Source organism: Hetaerina americana, unplaced genomic scaffold (assembly GCF_022747635.1).
Source record: "Hetaerina americana unplaced genomic scaffold, ioHetAmer1.1.p SCAF_76, whole genome shotgun sequence".
In the NCBI taxonomy this organism is placed as follows: Eukaryota; Metazoa; Arthropoda; class Insecta; order Odonata; family Calopterygidae; genus Hetaerina; species Hetaerina americana.
In genome coordinates this window covers 1361156-1382509 of record NW_027287383.1, presented here as the reverse complement: position 1 = coordinate 1382509, position 21354 = coordinate 1361156, and the positions used below count along the sequence as shown (strand labels likewise).

Below are 21354 nucleotides of genomic sequence, written 5' to 3'. Positions count from 1 at the left end.
TATTTTTCTCCCCGCGTAGACATACTGAACTGCTGTTTCCGGTATCACAATTATATTTTCAATTCTAAACGTAAAATTGAATGTTGTAGTTGCAACATTATTTATTATTTTTTATCAAATAATTTTATACTAATTGGTCTATGAAAATTCTTTTATGTTATATTTGCGTCAAATATTGAATTATCCTGTTATATTACGCGTTCGAAGTAAGCGGGAGACACGTTGTCACGACATAACCTTTAAATTATCTTAACATCATTCGTAAAAGGCAACTGAAATGATATTGTGTTGAATTTTTAAGTATCGGTACAGTTCTCCCACAGCGACCGAGTACTATGCCCAGGTGAGTGTGTATGAGGGTTAAATGGTAAGATATGACCTTTACATATTAAATGCTTTCATCATTATTCACGATGCACTTGTGTCATCTAAAGCAATCGCATTGTACGAGGGAACTGTGTATCTCGTATGTAGGGGGCTATGGTATCTCAATAGCTATCGACATCACTTTATTGCGTAAAGAGCATCTGAATGGAAAATCAGGTTGAGTATCAATCCATTTGTGATAGGTGGAGAAAAACTTTGAAGTACTCTCAAAAAACTTCTTCTCAAGAAAATAAATTGTCCCTACCGTTTTTTATATGGGAGTGGAAATCTCCGACTTGAAGGAATTTGATACTTGAAATGCGAGGGTAAATTTAATATAGATTTTGAAATTAATTTTACTGTTGTAACACACCTGATTCATCTAAGAATTTCCATTTGCTCAGATACAACCGAAATGCAATGACAAAGTTGTCGGAGGAGGAATTAGATGTATAGTAGTAGGTATTTTCGTTAATAAAGCTAATTTAAAATTATGTGCACCCTCAACTCTATACTCTTCCATCAGTCTAGACGAACGGAAAATGACCATCGAATAAGAATCAGTATCACCCGATCGAAAATGCCAGTATCAGTAATATCAGCAACTACATTAAGTTGCGCATTGTTCTATACGTTGTTGTTTTTATTGCTAGTTATTTTATGTCGATTAATCATATATCGAGCTCTAGCCATTTCAACTGACCGACTGATGAAGTTGGCGTTGGATGTGTTGCCTATATCTGAGGATACGATACTAACGCCATCTCGAACTGCCTTTTCAACTATGATTTTACTAGATCCATATATTTAGGACCAATGTCATTTGTCCGAATTCTCATGCCTGCAAGTAGTTCTATGTGATATAATTATTTTCTGTGCCCTGTATTATCCTCTTCGTTCCAATTTTTGGTGTGGCCTTGCAGATGCAATCAACGACTTATGTACAAGTAATATGAACGTGGTCGAGCGAATGCTCCGTGAAATACGTTAATTATTGTTTCGATGTATTTCTCTAAACACACTTATGTTCGAACAAATATTTTCATGGGGTTCCTAGATGGCTGTAACTGTAGAATGTTTCGTTCCGTACCTTCTGTATATATTTGATTGGGAATTATCAAGAATTCACGTGAAAACTTTAGCATTAAAAATATAAACAAAATGACTGGGAAACTGGACAGGGCATAACTAAATGGGAAAACTTGGAATCAAAAATGTGAATTTTTTATTGGAACGGTTTGAAGTAGAACTCGTAGAATGGCTTTTGTGGAAATGTTTCATTGATTAGTTCCATATTTTGTACGTTGATTCGTAATTACACTCAAAATATTGAGGTAATTTGTGAGGGATCTCGTAAATCACAAGTTAGTTTGGGATCGCTATTGTTTAGGTGTACGGGAATAAATCTGTCATTTATCCCTGTCTAACAGTAATGGGCTGACCGCGACACTCATGAGACGAAGTAAAGATTTATATGTCAATGAATAATATTTAAGAAACTAGTGAATCGTATTTTGTATTTTATTTTGTTTATTGCTGTGTATCCATTCTTTTTATCTAAGTTTTGACCTGCAGCTTTTGGGTGATTTTCGTCTTTATTTACTCTTTCTAAGTCCCTCGTCATTAATTAATATTTGCGTTATCTCTTTTCACTAACTCGAGCACAAAATCCGCTATTTATATGCATTATTCGTGACAACAGACTATTTTTATTTTACTTGTCGTAACACATTTGACCAATATGTACACAGAGTTGGTAATTGTAATGGGTTTAGTTTTTGTGGGGCGAATGGAATAAGGGAAGAACTTATTTAAAAAATTACGTAACCTTCTGCAAATTAACATTTTCGTGGATCGATATCGTATCTACATAGCGTTTGAGATTTCGCTTTTACTCTTCCGGACGTTTCATCTTGGGGCTTGATAAGTTATTCCTTGCGTTCTCCCTACGCCGAAACATCAGGATTCATAACACCGATTTCCCATGCAGGACTCGAACCCGCAACTTTTGGGTCAAAAGCAGGCAAACACGTTACCCCACCTTGATCAGGGTAACGTTCCTTGCCCCGATCGGCTTTGTGAGACGAAATGCCCGCTTATATGCACGGCATCGAATTAAAAAATTATTATAATGTAGCTAAGAGTAAGCCATTCTGTGGTGCAAGAGGAAAAAATAATCCCGTGAGATTATTCTCAAATTCCTTTTGCTCTTAGTGTGCTGCCTTTCGCCATTGGTGGTGTGCCGCAAAATACATGAGGCTAGAGTAATTATGTATTTTTAAATTCGACTTATCAGTGCAGGGTCATCTTAAATATTATTTTAAGTCATCGTTAGTGACGCGAGTTAATCATTTTTATGTTACAACAAATATTTGAAGTTTAACTGCATTCTTACATTGCGTAAAAATGATTTTTTTTGTAAAATCTTTATTTATCTTACTTATGTCTGTCGTCTGGGCTGTTCTATATTCTGCTCTCTTTTTATTTTCTATGAAAAATTAAATCGATGCAATGAATAATCGTGTTTCTTCTTAATTAATTCCATAATAGCTTTACAAAGAGTTTGAAATTTTTCACAGGGTGAATAATTTTCGTGAATAATCGTTGTTTTTCTTTCCCAATGGCTGGTAGAAGTGTCTGAGAGGCCTGCCTTTCCCCCTATTCCAGCTAATTTTTATCCTCCAAACTGTGCTTGTTTCAAAACTATACAGGGTTCGTCCGGAAAATAAGTGTACTGATTTTTTCCCGCCGCTCCAGGCGCGCCCAGCACCGCTCTGACGGGCTGCGATTGGAGGGGGGTATGTTGGCAAGCGACGCTGAAAAAGGCAGTCGGCTCTGAGCTGTGGTGTAGTGAGGAGCTCTGTTAACGCGAACCTCCACGCTTCGACCCACGTCACGGAACGCGATGCCGAAGTTTTTGGAGCGGCGTTATTCCATCAAATTTGCGGTAAAGCTTGGGAAATCGTCTACCGAAACTGTCGGTATGATTAACCAGGCTTACGGGGAGTCAGCCATGTCCAGAAACATGATCTTTCGGTGGCACAAGATGTTCGTGGAGGGCAGAGAAGAGGTCGACGACGAACCACGGCCTGGACGCCCATCAACGACACTCACCGACGAAAATGTGCGAAAAGTTCGCGATGTACTGAACTCTGATCGTCGCCTTAGTGTTCGGATGACAGCAGAGCAGTGTAATGTGCCAAAAACAATAGTGCACGAGATTATTAGGCACCAATTACAGATGCGAAAAATTTGTGCAAAGATGGTGCCGAAAGTGCTCAGTGATGATCAAAGACTCAATCGTTTGGATATCGCGACACAACTTGCGGATCACTGCAAAAATGATCCACATTTTTTAGAGAACGTTGTTGCGGGTGACGAGACGTGGATCTTTGAGTACGACCCGGAGTCGAAGAGACAAAGTGCGGAGTGGCACACCCCATCATCACCCCGTCAAAAGAAAGCTCGCATGAGCAAATCTCGGATCAAGGCGATGCTCATTGTCTTTTTTGACCAAAGGGGAGTCGTCCACTACGAATTTGTACCTGAACGACAAACTGTAAATGCTGCATTTTACGTCCAAGTGCTCGACAGGCTTCGAAAACGAGTCGCCCGCGTCCGGCCAGCGATCAAAAACATCTGGCGGCTGCATCACGACAATGCGCCGTCTCACACCGCGCTTATCGTTTCGGACTTCTTGGCCAAGCACGGCGTGGCAACGCTTCCGCACCCGCCCTACAGCCCGGACTTGGCACCACCGGACTTCTTTCTGTTCCCAAAGATAAAGAGGAGTTTGAAAGGAACGCGATACGGGACTTTGGACGCCGTCAAAGAGGCCGTGACGACGTGTCTTCGAGAGGTTCCCGATGATGCCTTCGCGGGAGCGTTCCAGGAATGGGAACGCCGCTGGAACAAGTGTATCGACTCACAAGGGTCCTATTTTGAGGAATATTAGCTTAAGATATGTAAAAGTGTAATAAATTTTTTTCCTGAGCTCAGTACACTTATTTTCTGGACGAACCCTATATAGAAATGTCCGTGTCCAAATTTCAGCGCGGACGAAGACATGTGCGGCGGTTCATAAAAAAAGTTTCCCAAAAGTGGTAATAGTCAACGATAACACTTTCATAAGTAATTAACTCTATCACGGGCTTGTCTTGTGTTAGGTTAACAAAGTAATTGGTAAAATGAATAACCTCCGTTGCTTTGCATTGCAAATCTAGTGCTTCCGATGGAATTTTATAGATTAGTGGAGACCACGAGGATAGTGTTAACGAATCTATGTATTGACCCTTGTGCGCTGATACTACTCAATTAAAACCCGTGCTAAGTAGGCCGCAACTTCAGGTTAATTGGCTTTCTCTGCAGAAAATTTTCGTCTACGTCACCTTACTGACGTTTTCTGTTAACTCAGTAAATCTCCTAGTATTCCTTCCTTCTGTATCCTGCTGATAAGTACAGGAGCGTGTATTCATCATGGTAGAGCCATTATATGCAGTCAATCACTCTAACCCAGATCTTGTACTTTTTATGTGAAAGATGTTAATAGTTAACTGGGAACTGAGATGGACAAGAATAATAAAACGGATGTCTTTAGCACTGCACATGTGATTACGCACGTATCCCTTAGCCGCAGGTGGAACAAGACTTAGTCCAGTTTGTGGCGGTATTTTATAAATGAAATTTAAAGTAGTTGATTTTTCAGTGAATATTTGAATAAAAAATGGAATTTGAACTCCAAAGCAAAAAGCGAGTTTATGGAATATCAAGCGTAATTGGCGAGGAAAACAGAATTCTCGTTCGGAAAGGGTCATGGCGTCGCCCTGGCAAGCGGTATAAAGTCAGGTCTTGCATTCTGATTGTTCTAATGCCGCATATATTTTCCGGCATGATACACATGATGATTGTGGGCGTTTAATCATTAAGGTTCATTTTATGTTAACTATTTTAATGACACAAAAACTTCTACAAGAGGGGCGCAACTTATAGCATTGATATAATGCAACAATTTCAAAGTGCAAAAATAATTAGATTTGAGCAGGATCCCTGTCAATGCGAATGATTTTTACAATTCGAAATTGTTGTATTATAATGCACATTTGGCGGATGACTATGACAAAAGTTACTGTTGCGACATCTCCTGCAGTTTCTTAGGAAATAGCATTTTTGTTTGGTCGAGTAAATCCTAGGAGGAGGTTTTCATTTTACACACGTACCCATTTCCGTAGAGGTTTTATTTTTTCACTTGTCAACACGAACTTGCGAGCAAATTGTAGTAAGTTCGATAGCAAATTGCTGCAAGAATGGGACATATGAAATACCATTAAACGTAAATAAAATTAAATATTAAGCCTGGAAAGGTCGTTAAAATAATAAATACTCCTTTAAATTCTAAAGTATAGGGATATAAATCCCCAAAAAGAAAGTCATTTATTTGAAGATTCTAAATTGATAGCAAATTGAAGTTTTAAATTAAGCGTCATTTTAACCCTGTAAGTCCCTGGTATTCCCTTGTATACTCTTCTTACTGTATGCTCCTATTCCTGCACCGCAATGGCACTAATGGTAGGCTTTGGTTGTGTTTTATTTTTTTATCAGCCAAGAAAATTATAAAAAGACATGGGAATGGTTGAGGGTACAAAAAGAGTTGGGGGGCTTATTAAGTTAATTGTATTTGCAAATCGTTAGGCCAGTGAAAAAGCCAGTAAGAAAGATTTTTTTTGAGTGCGTACCACGATCATTTCCTGATGAATGGGAAAGTAAGGAGAGTGAAGAAAATCCTCCAGAAGTATGATGAGGTAATTTTACTTTAAAGCAGGAGGACAAATTTATGCTACTGTAAAAATCACTTTTTTGGGCAGCATTCTTGAACTTGTCATATCAGTATGAATATTAGGAAAATGGTGGTGTAAGCTAAAGAAAAATTAGCAGGTATAGAGGACTTGGTAAGTGTATTTTTTGTAAGAAAGTTAGGAAAAGTTTAGATTAAAATTTGGCATGAAAGTTTTTGACAGTTCTGAAACCTTAAGAAAATGTGTGAAGGCTTTTGACGTGTGCGTTTGGAGTGGGACGAGATGGGCAGATAGGGTACAAACGATGAAGTTTTAGGCATGGTAGGGGAAGTGAAGTCGTTCGGCGAAATTCGAAGAATACAAAGATAGTAGATAGAGTATATGTTGAAAGAAAGCGGAGGAAGGGAAGATGGACGGGGTGATAGTAGGATGAAGTTAGGTATGAGGTGAAGTAGGAGGATAGTAAGACGATAGTTTGCATTTCGGCATTAAAGGTTAGGAAAGTACGTGGAGTTCAATGATAATTTAGCTTAATGATATAAGGTACTTATATTATAAGTATTTAGGAGTGCTAAGTTCATTATGTTTTTGTAAAATATTTCTCAATCCTTATTCAAAGAGTAACTTGTATTGTTGACCCTAATAAAAATTATACTACTCGTACTTTCGGGTACTTGAATGCGAGCCAGCGATCATGATACCTCGATAAGTTACACCTTGAAAATCTGAACATGCCGGAAGTATCCCGAATAATTGTTTGTGCGTTATTGCTATCGCTTATATTCGTTATTGCATCGTATTTTTACAGCGCGTTATTTCTATCTTGCGGACTCGATGATTCAGCATACTAGAGTTCAGTTGCCTAAGGAATCGCGTTATGTCATGTTCGGATGCAAGAAATTAGAATTTTCGATTGCATTTTATCCAGCAACTGTGTATGACAGTAGCATTTTAATTGTATCAAACAACGCGTCATTAATATAATTGATTCCCACGGTTTGATGTTGCTGAACACAATCCAGGGTGTTTTCATAGCAAGGAATTCCTCGTATCAAACTACGTGACGGCTTCGTATCAATCACACCTTCAAAAAATCGAGTTGGGGGTCACGAAATCAATAAAATTTATTTCGTGTTTCCTTCCGCACCCCACCTTATTTTCCCTCTTCTCATGTGTCCCGTGATCGGATGATCTGCCGTAGAGCCGCCGTCTTCACAATCGCTCGGCATCCCGCTCCGCGTTCATCGTGGAAGTCGGTCAGTACCCTTCCGGTTGATTGACTGACGATGTTTGACTCACTCCCCGCTCGGCCCCGCCATGCCTTTTCCCCTTCAGCAGTGTGGATCGTCTTCATCTTAATCGTAGATAATTGCACACTGTCTGCGGAGATGAGCAGTCCCAGAATACAGCCCTTGCACCAGTCGGAGACTTCCACCTGAAATGGAAAGAATGTTGCGGACTTTCTAAGAGCGAAGTGTGTCTATTTTTTTGAGAAATTGTGTATTACGTGTCTACAATGTGAAACATAAAACGTCTGAGCTAGATTTTGCGTAAGGTAAGAAATGGATACGACTATTAAAAGGACCAATCATGTGTTAAAAATCAGAAAATTAGGAATTGTTATGAGGGAAACATTCTTGTGGATCAGAAATATAGCAGTCCGTTTGACCTAATCCCTTAATAAAAAAAGAAGGATGCAAAAGCATCGCTCCATAATTAATCGGATAATTTTCATGTTGAAAGTTCTGAGAGTTAAGAACTGCATCATGCATTACATGAAAAAAATGTTAAATGCTACGTAGTCGGTAATCAAAATGTATTAACTTTGTAATAATTTTATAGTTTCAATCGGCATCGCTTTAAATAATACATAATTTTGTTCCGTACAATAATATTTTAACTTGGCAAAATCGTGAAATCTTCATTAGATATCTAAATAGTTGGATGTATTCAAGCCTAGGGAAATATAGGTCCAGGGACTATCCTAAAGTTGAATGATTTCAAAGAACTGATCACATTCACTTATCATTCTAGAGTAAATCAAAGGTAGAGGGATCGGGATTCAAATCCCGGTAAAGGCGAATGATTTTTACACCCTAAAATAGTTGCATGGTGAATCAAAGGTGTTTGGGATAAGTTTATATCGCCGTTTCTCTCTAACTTGATTGTCTAAGTCTACTTAACCTTTCTACGTATGCTCTTAATTCAAAATTAGTAAAAAATACTTTCATAAGGAAAATAAAAGTATTGTCATTGCAGCTGCAGCCTCATTCAGATTTCGCATATTCTTAAACGCATCGTTTGATCCCATATTCTCGCGTTTTTGCGTACGAAGAAGATGACAATATCCGTGGTTATGTGTTATAAGACGATTAGGAAAAAATTCTAATTAAAACTTAATTATTACAATGTTTATAGACTCTCACGAGACCAAAGATGGCAATAATAATTCATTATGAACTTTCAGCAATAAATCAGTGCATACCGTACAGAAATAGGTCGAAGTTGTCCTAAAGTAATGTCTCAAAGTAAATTGCCTTTTTATATTGCATTTATACCCTTGTAGCCCCTAAAAATCAAAATATAGTAATTTCTAAGTTGGAACTGGTGATATTTCACCAAACATTTTGATATTTTCCACCATTTTCAGGACAAAAACGTGTTTATTACTTTTCAAAATCCTAGGCCGACCAAAAGTTCCCTTGTATTTACATACAAGCATCAGTGATTTGGTGAGGGTTAAGCCCTGGGGAGGCCACCGGTTGAAAACACGAATGACCGAAAAAAGACTTAGAAATCCTTAAACGCAGAGCATAATTATCAGGATTATAGTCTTTGAAATAAAATTTCAACGATGTAAAGCACTCCAACGAATGCGAGTGAGAGAGTATATGAGTGTTGCTTCCCTCATCACCGAGGTATTCCAGTTCTCTTCCCAGTCGCTCCAGACGTCGAAGAGTTGTCCACTCTGACGACCTCGTTAGGCAGCCACATCCTCCTCACACCGGCCAACGCCCTCCACTTCACTTTCGATGCGAATCCAATTCCATTCCGGCGGGAATTGGCTAGTTCCTGTTTCTGCCGGTGATGGTTTTTCCGAACGTATTAATAAAGTGTCGCCCTTTTATCAGTCGAGAATTGAACGCAATTTTAAATGAACCTCTTAAGCCTCAGGGGAGGTAGCCCTTACGAAGAATAACTAGCATAGATATTTCCACTGATGATGGGCGAAGTAATTTGGTTGAATATTGCGATAAAAAATGTCTTCTTTACAAATTAAAGTATTAGTATGAACACCTTTCAATATTGAAATTTATTTAAAACCTACTTGTTATTAATGCGAGTATTCTTGAAGAAAGAACTCTTGTTGAAGAATTATTAACATTTGTCTCGGAATTATATTGACATATTTACATGATCTAAATGATGCTACGTGAATATTTTTCCGGTCGTTGAAGTCTCAGTTAATGTACTCTTAGTTTAAAACTATTGTAATAAAAATGCGGTGTTGTGAAATGCGCTAAAACTGCAATAATAGCAGGAGTAATGAAAAAGTGAATATAAGTTCGTTGTAATCTAAAGTGACGCATTGTGAAACCGGTTGAGAGTTGTTTAAAAAATTCTGCAACTGGCTGGTACCATATCGTGTAACATATAAATAATGGAGTACATTTAATGGGGCATAATGGTGGAAAGAGCAAAAACCAAGGCAAGTTCCCCATGTCTATATATTTCAGTGACTGAATATTGTTTGTTTTAAAAGGAGCATTTTTACAAATTGTAAAACCTTATGTTAACTGTTTTTAATCTTTATTGTGCAGCAAATGGGAAATGAGTTTGATGGAAAATATTCGAGGAAAATTGTAAATGAAATATAGTACACTGATGGAAACAGCATGGGTTAATAGCTTTAGGATATAGATTTAAGGCTTTATACGTGATGTTCACTTAGGAGTTTCTGCTGCATTACTTCAATGTTTAATTGATTTGATTTTTCCACTTGAAGTTAAACGTGGCACGTATAAAAGTCAAATTAGGCATTATTTAATTCCATTTTATATTCTCCGCTTGCTCCATAGACATGTATGAATTTGATGCTCAAAAAAGGGTTTCGATATAAATGGTAAAAATACGAACTACATTTGGATTTTATCCCTCTCCTAAAACATTGACTTCCAGGTGTACGGTGAACATTTTCATTTGTGGTTTGCTCGTACAGCAGTGCCACAACTCGTTTGTTTATGCTACTGCTTTTCAGTCTGTATTTCTTTAAGATAATTTTAACTTGATTCCTACAAAGTTTGTTGTCATTGAGGTTAGTCAATATAATTAATTCGGCAACTGAATTCATATTTCGTCTAATATTCATTCGGCCATCGAATGTGCTTTAGGTTGAATAGCATAATTATTCCGGATTTGATATTTTGGAAGAGGTTTTCGATATTCGCGTACGACCGTGACTGGATTCCTCGAGTTTTCCTAAGTCGAATACGTAAGTTGGCCTTGTTACATCAGTTTTTAGTTTGGATGATCAAGGCTGGTTCGAAACCCGTCGTTTTTACCTCACATCTGATGGTCGAGTTAAGATTAGTTTCCTTATTAATCTAACTTAGCAAGAGGTCACGCTTTTCGGCGGATAAATTTCGTTGACCTCGTTAATATTTGATGTATTAATATAGTACTTCATGTAATCATATTAGGCACACATCTGTATTAACGTAAAGCTCTTATGATTATCATTAATGGCTTTTTAATGGTTTGATTGGTCTCTCACATCCTCAGTCTGTCGTAAGGCCCAGTTGTTTTGTTATCCTAAATGTATTTATATGAATACTTAACGAAAGTATAATGTTCTGGCATTATGTAAAAATCCGATGTGGATTCTTTTTTATTCAGCTCAAGCTTTTGTCTTTGGTTTTTGTATTTGTCATATTGTACATAATCGTTTATTTACTAAGGTTCAGAAAGAGACCGTTCTCAGATTCAAGAAAAATTAAGGTCCTGCGTATTAAATTCAATTCATATTATAATATTACGTTCATCTTCCCTCTCTCGTGAAGTAATTTGTAAAAAGAATTCCCTGTGTAGGAACATAATGTCAGACGGGCCCTTGCTTAACCTTTTCTAGCAATATAAAGGACGTGTTTATTCCCCCGTAATGTACATCGCGTAGTTCTCGATTCAGTACCAGGTAAAAGTGACCTCGCGACAATAAATCTTTTCGATTTGTTTGTCCTCCTACGCTTATCTGGCAACATCTCTGGAGTGATCTTGATTTATTGGAAAAATTCTCATGCATACATTGAAAAAAGTACTATACAGCCGTTCCTCTGCCGCAGAGAACGTGGAAAAGTGAGGAGTAAAAACTATGGTTAGCATGTGGCGCATGCCATGTTTTCAGTGGCCGAATAACAGCCACCGCGACATGCTAAACGTGCATTCGATCCGATCGATGTCTATCAACGATATTACTTTGGTATCTGTTCAATCGATTGCGTATTTCCATGAAAATCAGAACGAATTCAAGTCAATATTTTTCAACTACTCGTAAATGAAATATGTTGGTTGAAATTAATTAAGCTTAAGGTACATGTGTAATTAAAACTTTTTATGGAGCCGTCGCCCATCGGAGATGATTCTGTATCTGGAGTTCGTTGGTTTTTGTTCGGCTCGGTAACATTGGGTGATAACCTTCTTCAGTACGTTGACCTTTCAGAGGGAGAGAGATTTGGAGGGAGAGGGGTCAATAGGCGTCCTAACTGATACGAGTAACAGTAGTGTATTGAAGTAGGTTCGACGAATGTGGGACGCGGCCGGGATTCGAACCCCGCATCCTTCCACGCCCTCGACGCCCCACCCCGCGCGACCCAAGGCGAGCGATGACCCCCCGTACCTCCCCCTTCTCGAATTCACCACCGCACATGCCCGCTCCCTTCACGACGACCCGCTAACCGCCCGGCATCACTCCCACCTCGGAAACAAGACACCCTCTCAAGGCCTTCTTCTTTAACTCCTCATCTTCCACCTCCGCTGATCTCTTTTTGTTCCTATTTGGGATATGTCTCTCCGGCGGCGTAATCGTTTCCCCATTTGCTTCTTTGAGGTCAGAACGCTTGGCGATCAGCCGGTGGGTGAGAAGGGGGTCGGGTGGAAAGGTTTAGAGAGAGAGAGGAAGAGGGAGAAAGTAGCAGGAGGTGGAATGTTGTGAAGGGGGAGCGAGAAAAGGTAGTAGAGCCTGCTCTTCCTTTTTTATTCTCTTTCCCTTCATCTCCAACCGAAAGTCCTTACGCGCCACGATCCACGTGGGGAATTGGAGGAGAGGGCATTGGTTAAAAGTAAAAATACGTTTGTCCGTTTTCCGGTTCAACCACCTCGTTCGGAAGAGGCTTATTTTTCCGGTCGCGGAATGTTTGTGATTGCCTTTCGCTGGATTAGTTCACTCGCTCCCGCTGAAGGATTCGACGAAAAAAAATGGCTGAGTGATGTGGGTGCCTGAGAATTCCTCCCTCGAAGTAGAGTCAAAGAATTTGAATTAGAGGACTGATAAAAATATTTGAAGTTCCATTGACCCGAAAGGAAAGGAAGATCGTGGTGCGTGAAAGCGTATGATCGCTCCCGTCAGCTCCTATGTTCCCCCAGCGCAAATTTGAAATCTAAAATTTTGAGCGCCGATTTGAACTCTGAGAAAATATGTAGAAGATCGACAATTTTGTTTTCTGAATTGGTATGAGTCTTTCTACTTCGAGTTCCTTTTTTTTAAAGATATAGTTGATCTTGTGTATCTGGTTTTGAAACTTTTCACTGACGACGCGGGTGAAATCGTACTCTCATCCCCTTTCACAACGAGGAGTTCCTTCGAATCATTTTTTAAATAGAGTTTTAAATAAATATTTACCGCACAGTATACCCATACGTCTTTCAACTCTCCATTCAATAGTTATGCATATTTATCAGGTACTGTACTACTCTACCGACAGTTTTTCGAGTCCGTAGGCTGGGACGTAAAACGCAGTTTCATTCAGGAATCAAGCTGTGAACTTTGAAACTGTTGGAGTTGAAAATTATTTTTGAGATCAATAAGTGTATCACTCGAAAATAATGAAGTAGAAGCCCCACTAATATAACCCCAGTAATACGGCGTCTCACCACCATAAGGAAGCAACTTTATCCGAGCTAAGTATAAACTCTCCTCATGGAAGTTTTGAAAATTCATCTCGGAGGCTGGGCGGCTTTGTGAAACCTTATTCCAGGCAGGTATAAGTATTTTTATATTTTCATTACCCATATAGAGCTCTGAGAAAGTACATTTTTCGAGTAAAATCATTTCAGAATGTTTTGGATCACCAACAAATTGATGCCTCATCAGAGAATGCTTTTGAGTGTTTCTTCCATGCTTTATCAATGTATAGACTCCAAACCACTAATTACGTTCGCAGAAGTGAGTCTGGAGTAATAGGGAATAAAATATGTATGTTACCATCACTGTAATCATCCCAAAATTTGATACTTATTGGTTCGGAAAAAAAGCTCTTCCTCCAATATGCCATACGGCGTGCGAAATTAACACCACGGTAGGGTAACCGGTTCCTCGCCATGTATCACGTGCAGTTTCTTGCCGAGTCCTTCTCTTCAATAACTAATCTGAATGTATTCTTTACCTTAGGTTTCATAAGGTTTACCTGGATTTGAACTCAAGGCCCTTCGGACATTAGACTTTTCCTCCACTACGCTTCTAACACATCACGTGAAAATTCAAGATTTTAAGGTGATGACGCGAGGTTGTTCCGAGTGATAATGTTAAACGAAGAAATGTATATTTTTAGATTTACATTTTTAATATTTTTCCTGGTTGATCGTCGGTTTTATAGGTAGACACGTCTTCACATTCAACACGAAACGCACGCTGTCGAAGCATGAGGATATACGTATGCCCTAAGTGAATAGCATGCGATCGTAAGTAAAGTCTGAGGGCATAAATCGTCAAGAGCGTACCGGAATCGCAGGGATCGCGGATGGTTTATCCTCACACTGTTGGATGGTCTGTTAATCCTGTTCCTAATGAAGTTAATCATCCTAATGTGTCTCATTTTACCGACTCTGGCGTCCACCTCGCGGGCCGAATGCAAATTCCTTTAGGATATTTCCTTCGCTTTTGCACTTTTTGTTTGTGTTTTCCATGTAACCATCATGAAAACAATACCCTAGGAGATGAGACAACACAGCGAAAACTCTGTGCTCAGCGTGTGGCAAACGCGCCACCGTGAAAACGGCGTGACGGTGACTTCTCTTTTTGCCCTTGCTGCCAAGGCCGAGCGCTATAAATTTAGGGCTCGTCAGAAGTTGGAGACACCTGACTACACGGTTGGATAAGAAAACGATTCTCTACAGGACTCGCGCCATTCTCCGTATGATTCACCCATCTCTGAAGTGATCTCTTTCCGTATACACTTCAGAATTTCAGCGTAACATAGATGCTTTTTAGTATCAGTCAGCAGCGACCCCAGTTTTGTTGTGACATGTATCCATAGAATGTGTTCTTCTCTGGCTATGAATGCCTGTAAGTCGTGTGTAATGAAGTTTCGGGGGAGAGATCTCCCTGGAATGCCTTGTCTCTCTAATAAAATTAATACTCATGTCAGCCCAGGAGGTTTAATGAAATGAAGGATAAAATTTCATATCATTTGTTTTTTTTTTCAAATAATTCCCTAGAGCATTTCCCATAAACTTGTCGAGTTAAACAACAGAACAAATTTCATGACATAAGTTATGCTCATTTTTAATAGTGCAAAAGTTATGTATATTACTTTAGAGGGTAATATTCTTCCACATTGGCCATATTATTTGGTCTTCAGTTAAATATAAGCTGAGATGTTCCACGTATGATATCGATAATGCCCATTCGAGTTCTGCTTCCTAGTTTAGTGAAATAAGAAAAGTGACATTTGCTAGGAGCACATTTAGTTTGACTTGTCTATTTCCCCGACTTCGAGAAATGTTCAATGGAATGTCCACACTTCTGTATCAAACTTGGATCCTAATTGGACGTACAAATATTCCTTATCTGTGGCGAATATGTTTAATTAAAATATGTTTCTCTATTCTGTTTTGTGGGAGAAAGAGTCTGTATGGACTGAGTCCTAGTATCTATGAGGAAGGAAGGCCGGAAGGCTTCGTGAGATCAGTGTTAGCTCCTATTCCGAAAAAGGTAAAGGCTTCGTCATGTGAGGACTACAGAACAATAAGTTTGATTTCGCATGCAGGTAAAGTGGTTCTCAGGGTCATCAACAAAAGGATAGAGAGCAGGAAAAATGATTACTTATGGGATGATCTGTTTGAGTTCAGGGAGGGGAGAGACGCGCAATGCCATTGCAGTTATGAGATCACTAATCAAGAGGAATATAAAATAAAATCAGGATGTATTTGTCTGTTGCGTAGATTTCGAAAAAGCGTTTGATAGAGTAAATTATGAAAAACTAATGAGTTTAATGCATAGAATAGGAATAGATTGGAGGGATAGGATTATATGTGGAGGAAATCATTACAGAGGCATGGGAAGAACTATAGTTAGGAATTAAAATCGGCGGGAAATCCATAAAAGCAGTGATGTTTGCTGATGGTGAAGTTTTAGTTAGTCAGTCAGCCACGGGGTTGCAAACATTGTTGGGTGAATTAGAAATTTAGTGTGACAGAAATGGGATGGGAATTAATATAAATAAAACAAAGGTTATGCGATTTTACAAAAAGAGAAAGGCTAAGCGTAAAATTAAAATATTAGGGCAAAAACTAGAGCAGGTGGCAGAGTTTACGTATGCCGGAAGTGTTTTGGACCAAAATGGTCAAAGTCGTAGGATCATAAGGAGAAGAATTGCACAAGAAGAAGAGGCTCTCACAAGGAGGAGGGAATTGATGGCAGGCATGTTGAGTAAGTATGTTAAGAAAAGGCTAGTTTCAACTTTGATATGGAGCGTAGTTATGCGCGGCTGGGAAACATGGCCACTGAATCTGGCTTTTGAAATGTGGGAGTGGAAAAGGATGGATGAGGTGAAATAGACAGAAAGGAAAACAAATGAGGAAGTGCTAGGTATGGTGGGCGAGGAGAGAGGATTGTTGGGGAAATTATAAGGAGGCAGGAAAAATGGATGAAAAGTATGTTGATTGGCAATGGGATATTGAAGACTGTGATAGAAGGGAGAATGTTAGGCAAACGGGGGAAAGGCAGGAATAGGATAGGGATGTTGGACGGAATGAAGGGAGGGAGAAAGTATACAGAGATGAAGAGGGACTTGTTGAAGAGTAGGATGTTGGGTTGTGTTATGTTAGGAGAAACAGAATATTTATTGGTAGTTATGTCCATCCAAAACCTGCCTTAGCCGGTAGATTACCGAATAATAATTTCGTTTTGTGCATATAATACGACGCACTTTTCGATGTGGTTATATAGGTGCTTTTCAGAAGGTTTTATCCTGATTTTAGTAATGAAACATCATTTATAAAATAAAACTTCAATTAGGAGCGGCTCTATCTATATAATCGAATAAAATGATACGCAGATATATAATCTATAACAATAATTGCACACAATTAATTATATTTCTGACAATTAAAACAATCGTTAATCCTATTTGGTGAATGATCCCTCGTAAAAAAATGTTGAACTTAAGTTGTGAATACGAGGACGTAGATAGCCGCCGTAAGCAACCCAAAGGTTCCGTTTTTTAGGTAAAGCTCACCTGAGGTTAAGCCTTATATGGAGTGCGAAATTCACACATCAGATCAAGTTCCTTTCCCTGTGCCATTTTCGGACTTTCAGGAAGACCTGGTACAACGTAAGATCGCATAGCCTGGGAGAATCTAAGGGAGCTCTGAGCCACATAGATTTGAACCCGGGCCCCGCGGTCATAAGCCGAGCAAAATAAATAAGCTCCACTTTGCTACCAGAGGCGAAGATGTCGTCCCAAAATCTAGGAGACAAAAAATTGTTGCAATTTGTCAATATTATCCGGTACATAACTGCCTACGTACAACTTGGTTACGTTACAAGTCTTCTTATAAAAATTAGTCAATAAGTTTTATAAAATTTTTTCTTCTCTTAATTTTTATCATGAAAAATAGGAATATGTCAAATCATGGGTCCCTGAAGTGATACTATACTCAGGTGGTTGCATTACGCATTTGTTTCACCCAGTTTTTTTTAGCATCACGAGTGGCGTTTCGCTTACTCTCCTTCATACATCAATAACAGAGAAGACGACTACAGCACTGCGTTGAACTCTGTTGTAAAGCCAATCAGGTTAGTTGGGGAGGATACTCGCCATTCGGACGGACCTAATAGTCGCCAGTTAGATTAGAATCCCACCCCAGTACGGATATTTAAATATTGAGTCTACAGTGCGATGTGACCTCAAGAATCTTTTAAGGGACTTCCAAGATGATGTTTGTGGTTGAAAGGCGCCCACTGTTGCCAAATGTCACTTCTATTGTAACTTGGCTAGAAGAATAGATTGGTTGTTTAAAGGAAAATGCGATAGCAGTGGGCACAATTTCATGCACTCGATATCGTTCCAGAAGTTTCGCTATGGCCGCTCATAGATTGACTCATGTATATTAAAGATACTCACCAGTAAACCCAAAGGTCGCGGCTTCGGAACTCCACGCCATATCATTGGCTCGATCACTGGCAAGAGATGTCGCAGAATATCCCTCTCGCTGTCGAAGAATTGAAAACACAGGTTCTGGAACTTGCGCAGAGGAGAGTAAGGGCCGATGACTAGGTGCCGACCTTGTGTGGGTGACTGACGTTTGTTTTCTGCATCCACACGAGGCAAACCTGATGGACCTCCCCCGGCCACGGAAGAGGAGAGGAACTCTTCCATTCTCGTGGAATGCCCATCAACCGCGCCCACTGGCGTCCTTGACTTCTGGTACTGGCGCCGTGGCCCGCATTCAGATGAATCTCCTTCGGATCGCCTTCGCAATCAGCCTTCCCGGAATGAACCCAACGCGCCGCCTTAATTTAATGCCCCCCCCTTGGACGACGCCCCTCTCTTCGTCCCCTTTCCCTCTCATCCCTTTCCGCCCCTCCCCACACTTTCTCGCTCCGATACGCACGTTCCCTCCCTCACCTGCCCCCCTCCCTTCGCGCTTCGCGGCTCGTTATATAACCCATTATGTGATGTTCCCTCTTGGCCCCTTGAATCAATTGAGAATCATCGCCTTCTGTCTGGACATCGATATTCAAAGCTTGCCGGTGGCCATGGGCCCAAAAGTGAAGTCCATCGGAATTCTGTAGTGAGGTTGAGACAGTGTTTTTCTTTACCGTTCCTACTGCAATTGATGGAATAAGATACTTTAATTTTAGGTATTCAAGGTTTGAGACGCGCGAGCACGTGCACATTTTGAAGTGTCTCTGATGTCCTTACGTGCACCTCAGTATTTTGGAAATTGATGCACTTAGTCTGTCGCATTGTTCTACCTAATAGTTGGCCATTTTCCCAAAATTACACTTTTGGGTGCCTACTGATGATATCTGGCGTGCTAAACTGCCTAAGAGAGAAATGAAAGATATGTTCATGTTTTTACTCCCCTACGTATATCCTCCTAGTGTACTACAATGAAAATTATTTATTTCTGGTCTATGTTAGATCCATCTTTAACAACTTTAATTAGTATGCCACCTCGAGAAATTTATTATCTGTAGATGCAAACTATTTACGCAAATCAATAGAATCCCAACTAGAGGAAGATTCATAGTATGTCAACATTTTTGGCACGGCGTTAATGTGATCCATTGGGAAAGTTTCCGTTCCCTTCGTTACTAGTGAACCAATGTGATGTCCCCAGCTTACCAGCGAGGCTTTTCACCGTGTAGTGAAGTGACACGTATGAAAACCCCAAGGTTGTGGTAGGAATTACCGGTGTGGGGCTACTTGGCAAATGAGGTACCAATTTTGACAGTTTATTAGATGACGGCTGCCCGGAATTGTGTACATTACGAATGCTTGGAAATATACCTATGCCAAATAACGGCGCTAATAATGATCTCTGTACTGAAGGTAAGGTTGGTGGAATGCTTCAGTATTATTAATGTTAGAATTTTGCACGTTTAAACACTTTTCGATGAGTTACAGAACCTGTTTTCAAACAACAACGCATGCGTATATTAATTATGTTAAGGCCATACTTTAAACTTAATTTAATACTTATGAAGGATTTAATTATGTAGAAGACTAAATAAAACTTATATATATTTCTCTTCGTGATTTATTTTAAATGTAATTCCTTTTGACATAAAATTGTTCTTTGGGTAGATTGGCAACTATTTCCATCATAGCACGTTAATCTCAAGGAAATATCCTCATTTACGATCTATTGACATCTCGTGTGGCATGATTTATTCCCAAAATACCAGAAAACGTACTTGTGCAATACCGTTATTGACCTTGAATTTGTTCAAGTTCTTGTTGGTATTTGGATTTTTTGTGTGTTGAATCGTTAAAACTTCCTGAGGTGTTCCACTCTTTTTATTGCCCTATTATAAAGAACAATTGCAAATGGAAGATGGAATGGCGCTGATTTTTTTTCCAAATCGGCGCAGCGCATGGACTTTATCTAGTCCTGCGAAGAGCTTCCTGTTTGCTCCCATTCGTAAAACCTTTATAAGAGGAAGATTGTAAACTCATCTGCCCTAAATACGCTCCTGGCGTATCTTCAGAAACTTGGCGTAAGTTACGCACATACCTGTCATTATGCCTGCCCTGATAATCTTGATCTGGATTCCCTGATATGTCTTCAAGATGAGGAGATCTTGAAGATTTATGTGCAGTGGGAGTATTTTTTGCCCTTTAATGCAATATATCCTGTTTCCGTGGCGTGTAAAAAATCGACGCCAAGCGAAAGTGATGGGTGAGGTTTATGTAGGAATGTAGAAAGAAAATACCGCGTTCAAAGGTATCTCCCGCGTCTCAATGAAATTCCCCTTGGAACCCAAGCAAGGCCGTTTTAGAAACCAACCCCACGTTCAGGACGCCTTCGTCTCTCCCCCCTCCCCCCATGGTTCTTATGTAACGCACGATCCTCCCCCACTTCACTCCCTGTTCCCATCCGCCGGCCCCCCTTGCTGCTTAACTGCACACCGCCACTCCTTCCTCCAAGCGCGTCAACCTTGCCCGAGCCACCCACCTCAACTCGTGTCCGACAGTCCTTTCCCCCGTCTTCACCTATTTCGTCTCTTTCTCTCTCCGGTCACTTCGGCCGCCTCCTCCCCTCTCCCCACCCTGATTCTCCTGCCCACCCTCCCTTCCTCAAGAGCACCCGATTCTCTTGATCGGGGGAGAGGAGAGAGGGTTTGTCAGAGGGGTGGGGGGAGTGGCGTTTCCGAGACCTCGCGGCGGCCTCCACAGTCGAGGAGAGGGCCCCTCTTGGGACGACGGGCCGAGCGCAGTATGCCATTGCTCGGCTGCCGCCGCCGCCACCACCGCCACCGTCCTCTCCGTCGAGTCCTCCGCCGACCGACGATCACAGAGCAGGGCTGGTCCCCCTCGACTCCGGTGGTCAGCGAGAATCCGTCACCTCTCCGGGTCGCCACTTCGCCCTGCCCCCGTCACCCCAACCGGAGGCTCTCCCAGTGGTCCCCGCGGCCCGACCCGCGTCGGAGGCCCGCGTCCTCGTCCCGCCCCATGATCCCTCCCCGCCATACACGGCATGGCCGCCTCCCGGTCCCGCGGACTACCCCAGACGCCTCGTGCTCGCGCCACCCCCGGCGGCCTCATCCTCTGCGGGGACTTGGATCAGCTGCCGCCGATCTCTGTGTACAACGCGGTGCGTGTCGACTTATTTTTCTTGCCATCTCCGGTCCGCGATATGTCGTTTGACTTTGGCACGTAAAAAAAGTGTTTATTTTGTGTTTTTTTCGTTTGCTGTCTGTTTTCGAATCACTGGATTAGGCTTGGACGCATCCGGATCACGTAAGCAATTTGCCATTTGTTTTAATTTCTCCGCCAGCTAGTGAAACGTAGGAAGAATCGACATTGGTTGATTCACGTGACAAGTTGGGAAACGTGATCATTCCTTGGTATCGATTTTGGTGGCCGGTTGAAGAGGTAAACAAGGGAGTTAATCGCTCTAAGTCCACAAAAATTAGGATTTTGCCTGCAATGGAAATGTTCCTCATATTTTCAACCTCTCTCCCTTGCCTGTA

At 40.6% G+C, this 21354-nt stretch overlaps 1 protein-coding gene across 2 annotated transcripts in view; it reads left to right on the top strand.

Annotated features, from left to right (window-relative positions):
• Positions 1–21354, top strand: part of didum (dilute class unconventional myosin) — a 133337-nt gene that overhangs the window by 43173 nt on the left and 68810 nt on the right. The window contains exon 1 of one of the 2 annotated variants that reach the window (XM_071596137.1): positions 20607–20975. The exons of the other annotated variant lie outside the window; for it this stretch is intronic. Within the exon in view, the coding sequence (XP_071452238.1) occupies positions 20859–20975 (117 nt within the window). The 5' untranslated portion in view covers positions 20607–20858. Of the gene's footprint in view, positions 1–20606; positions 20976–21354 lie in introns of those variants that run through there. 2 annotated transcript variants of the gene reach the window in all.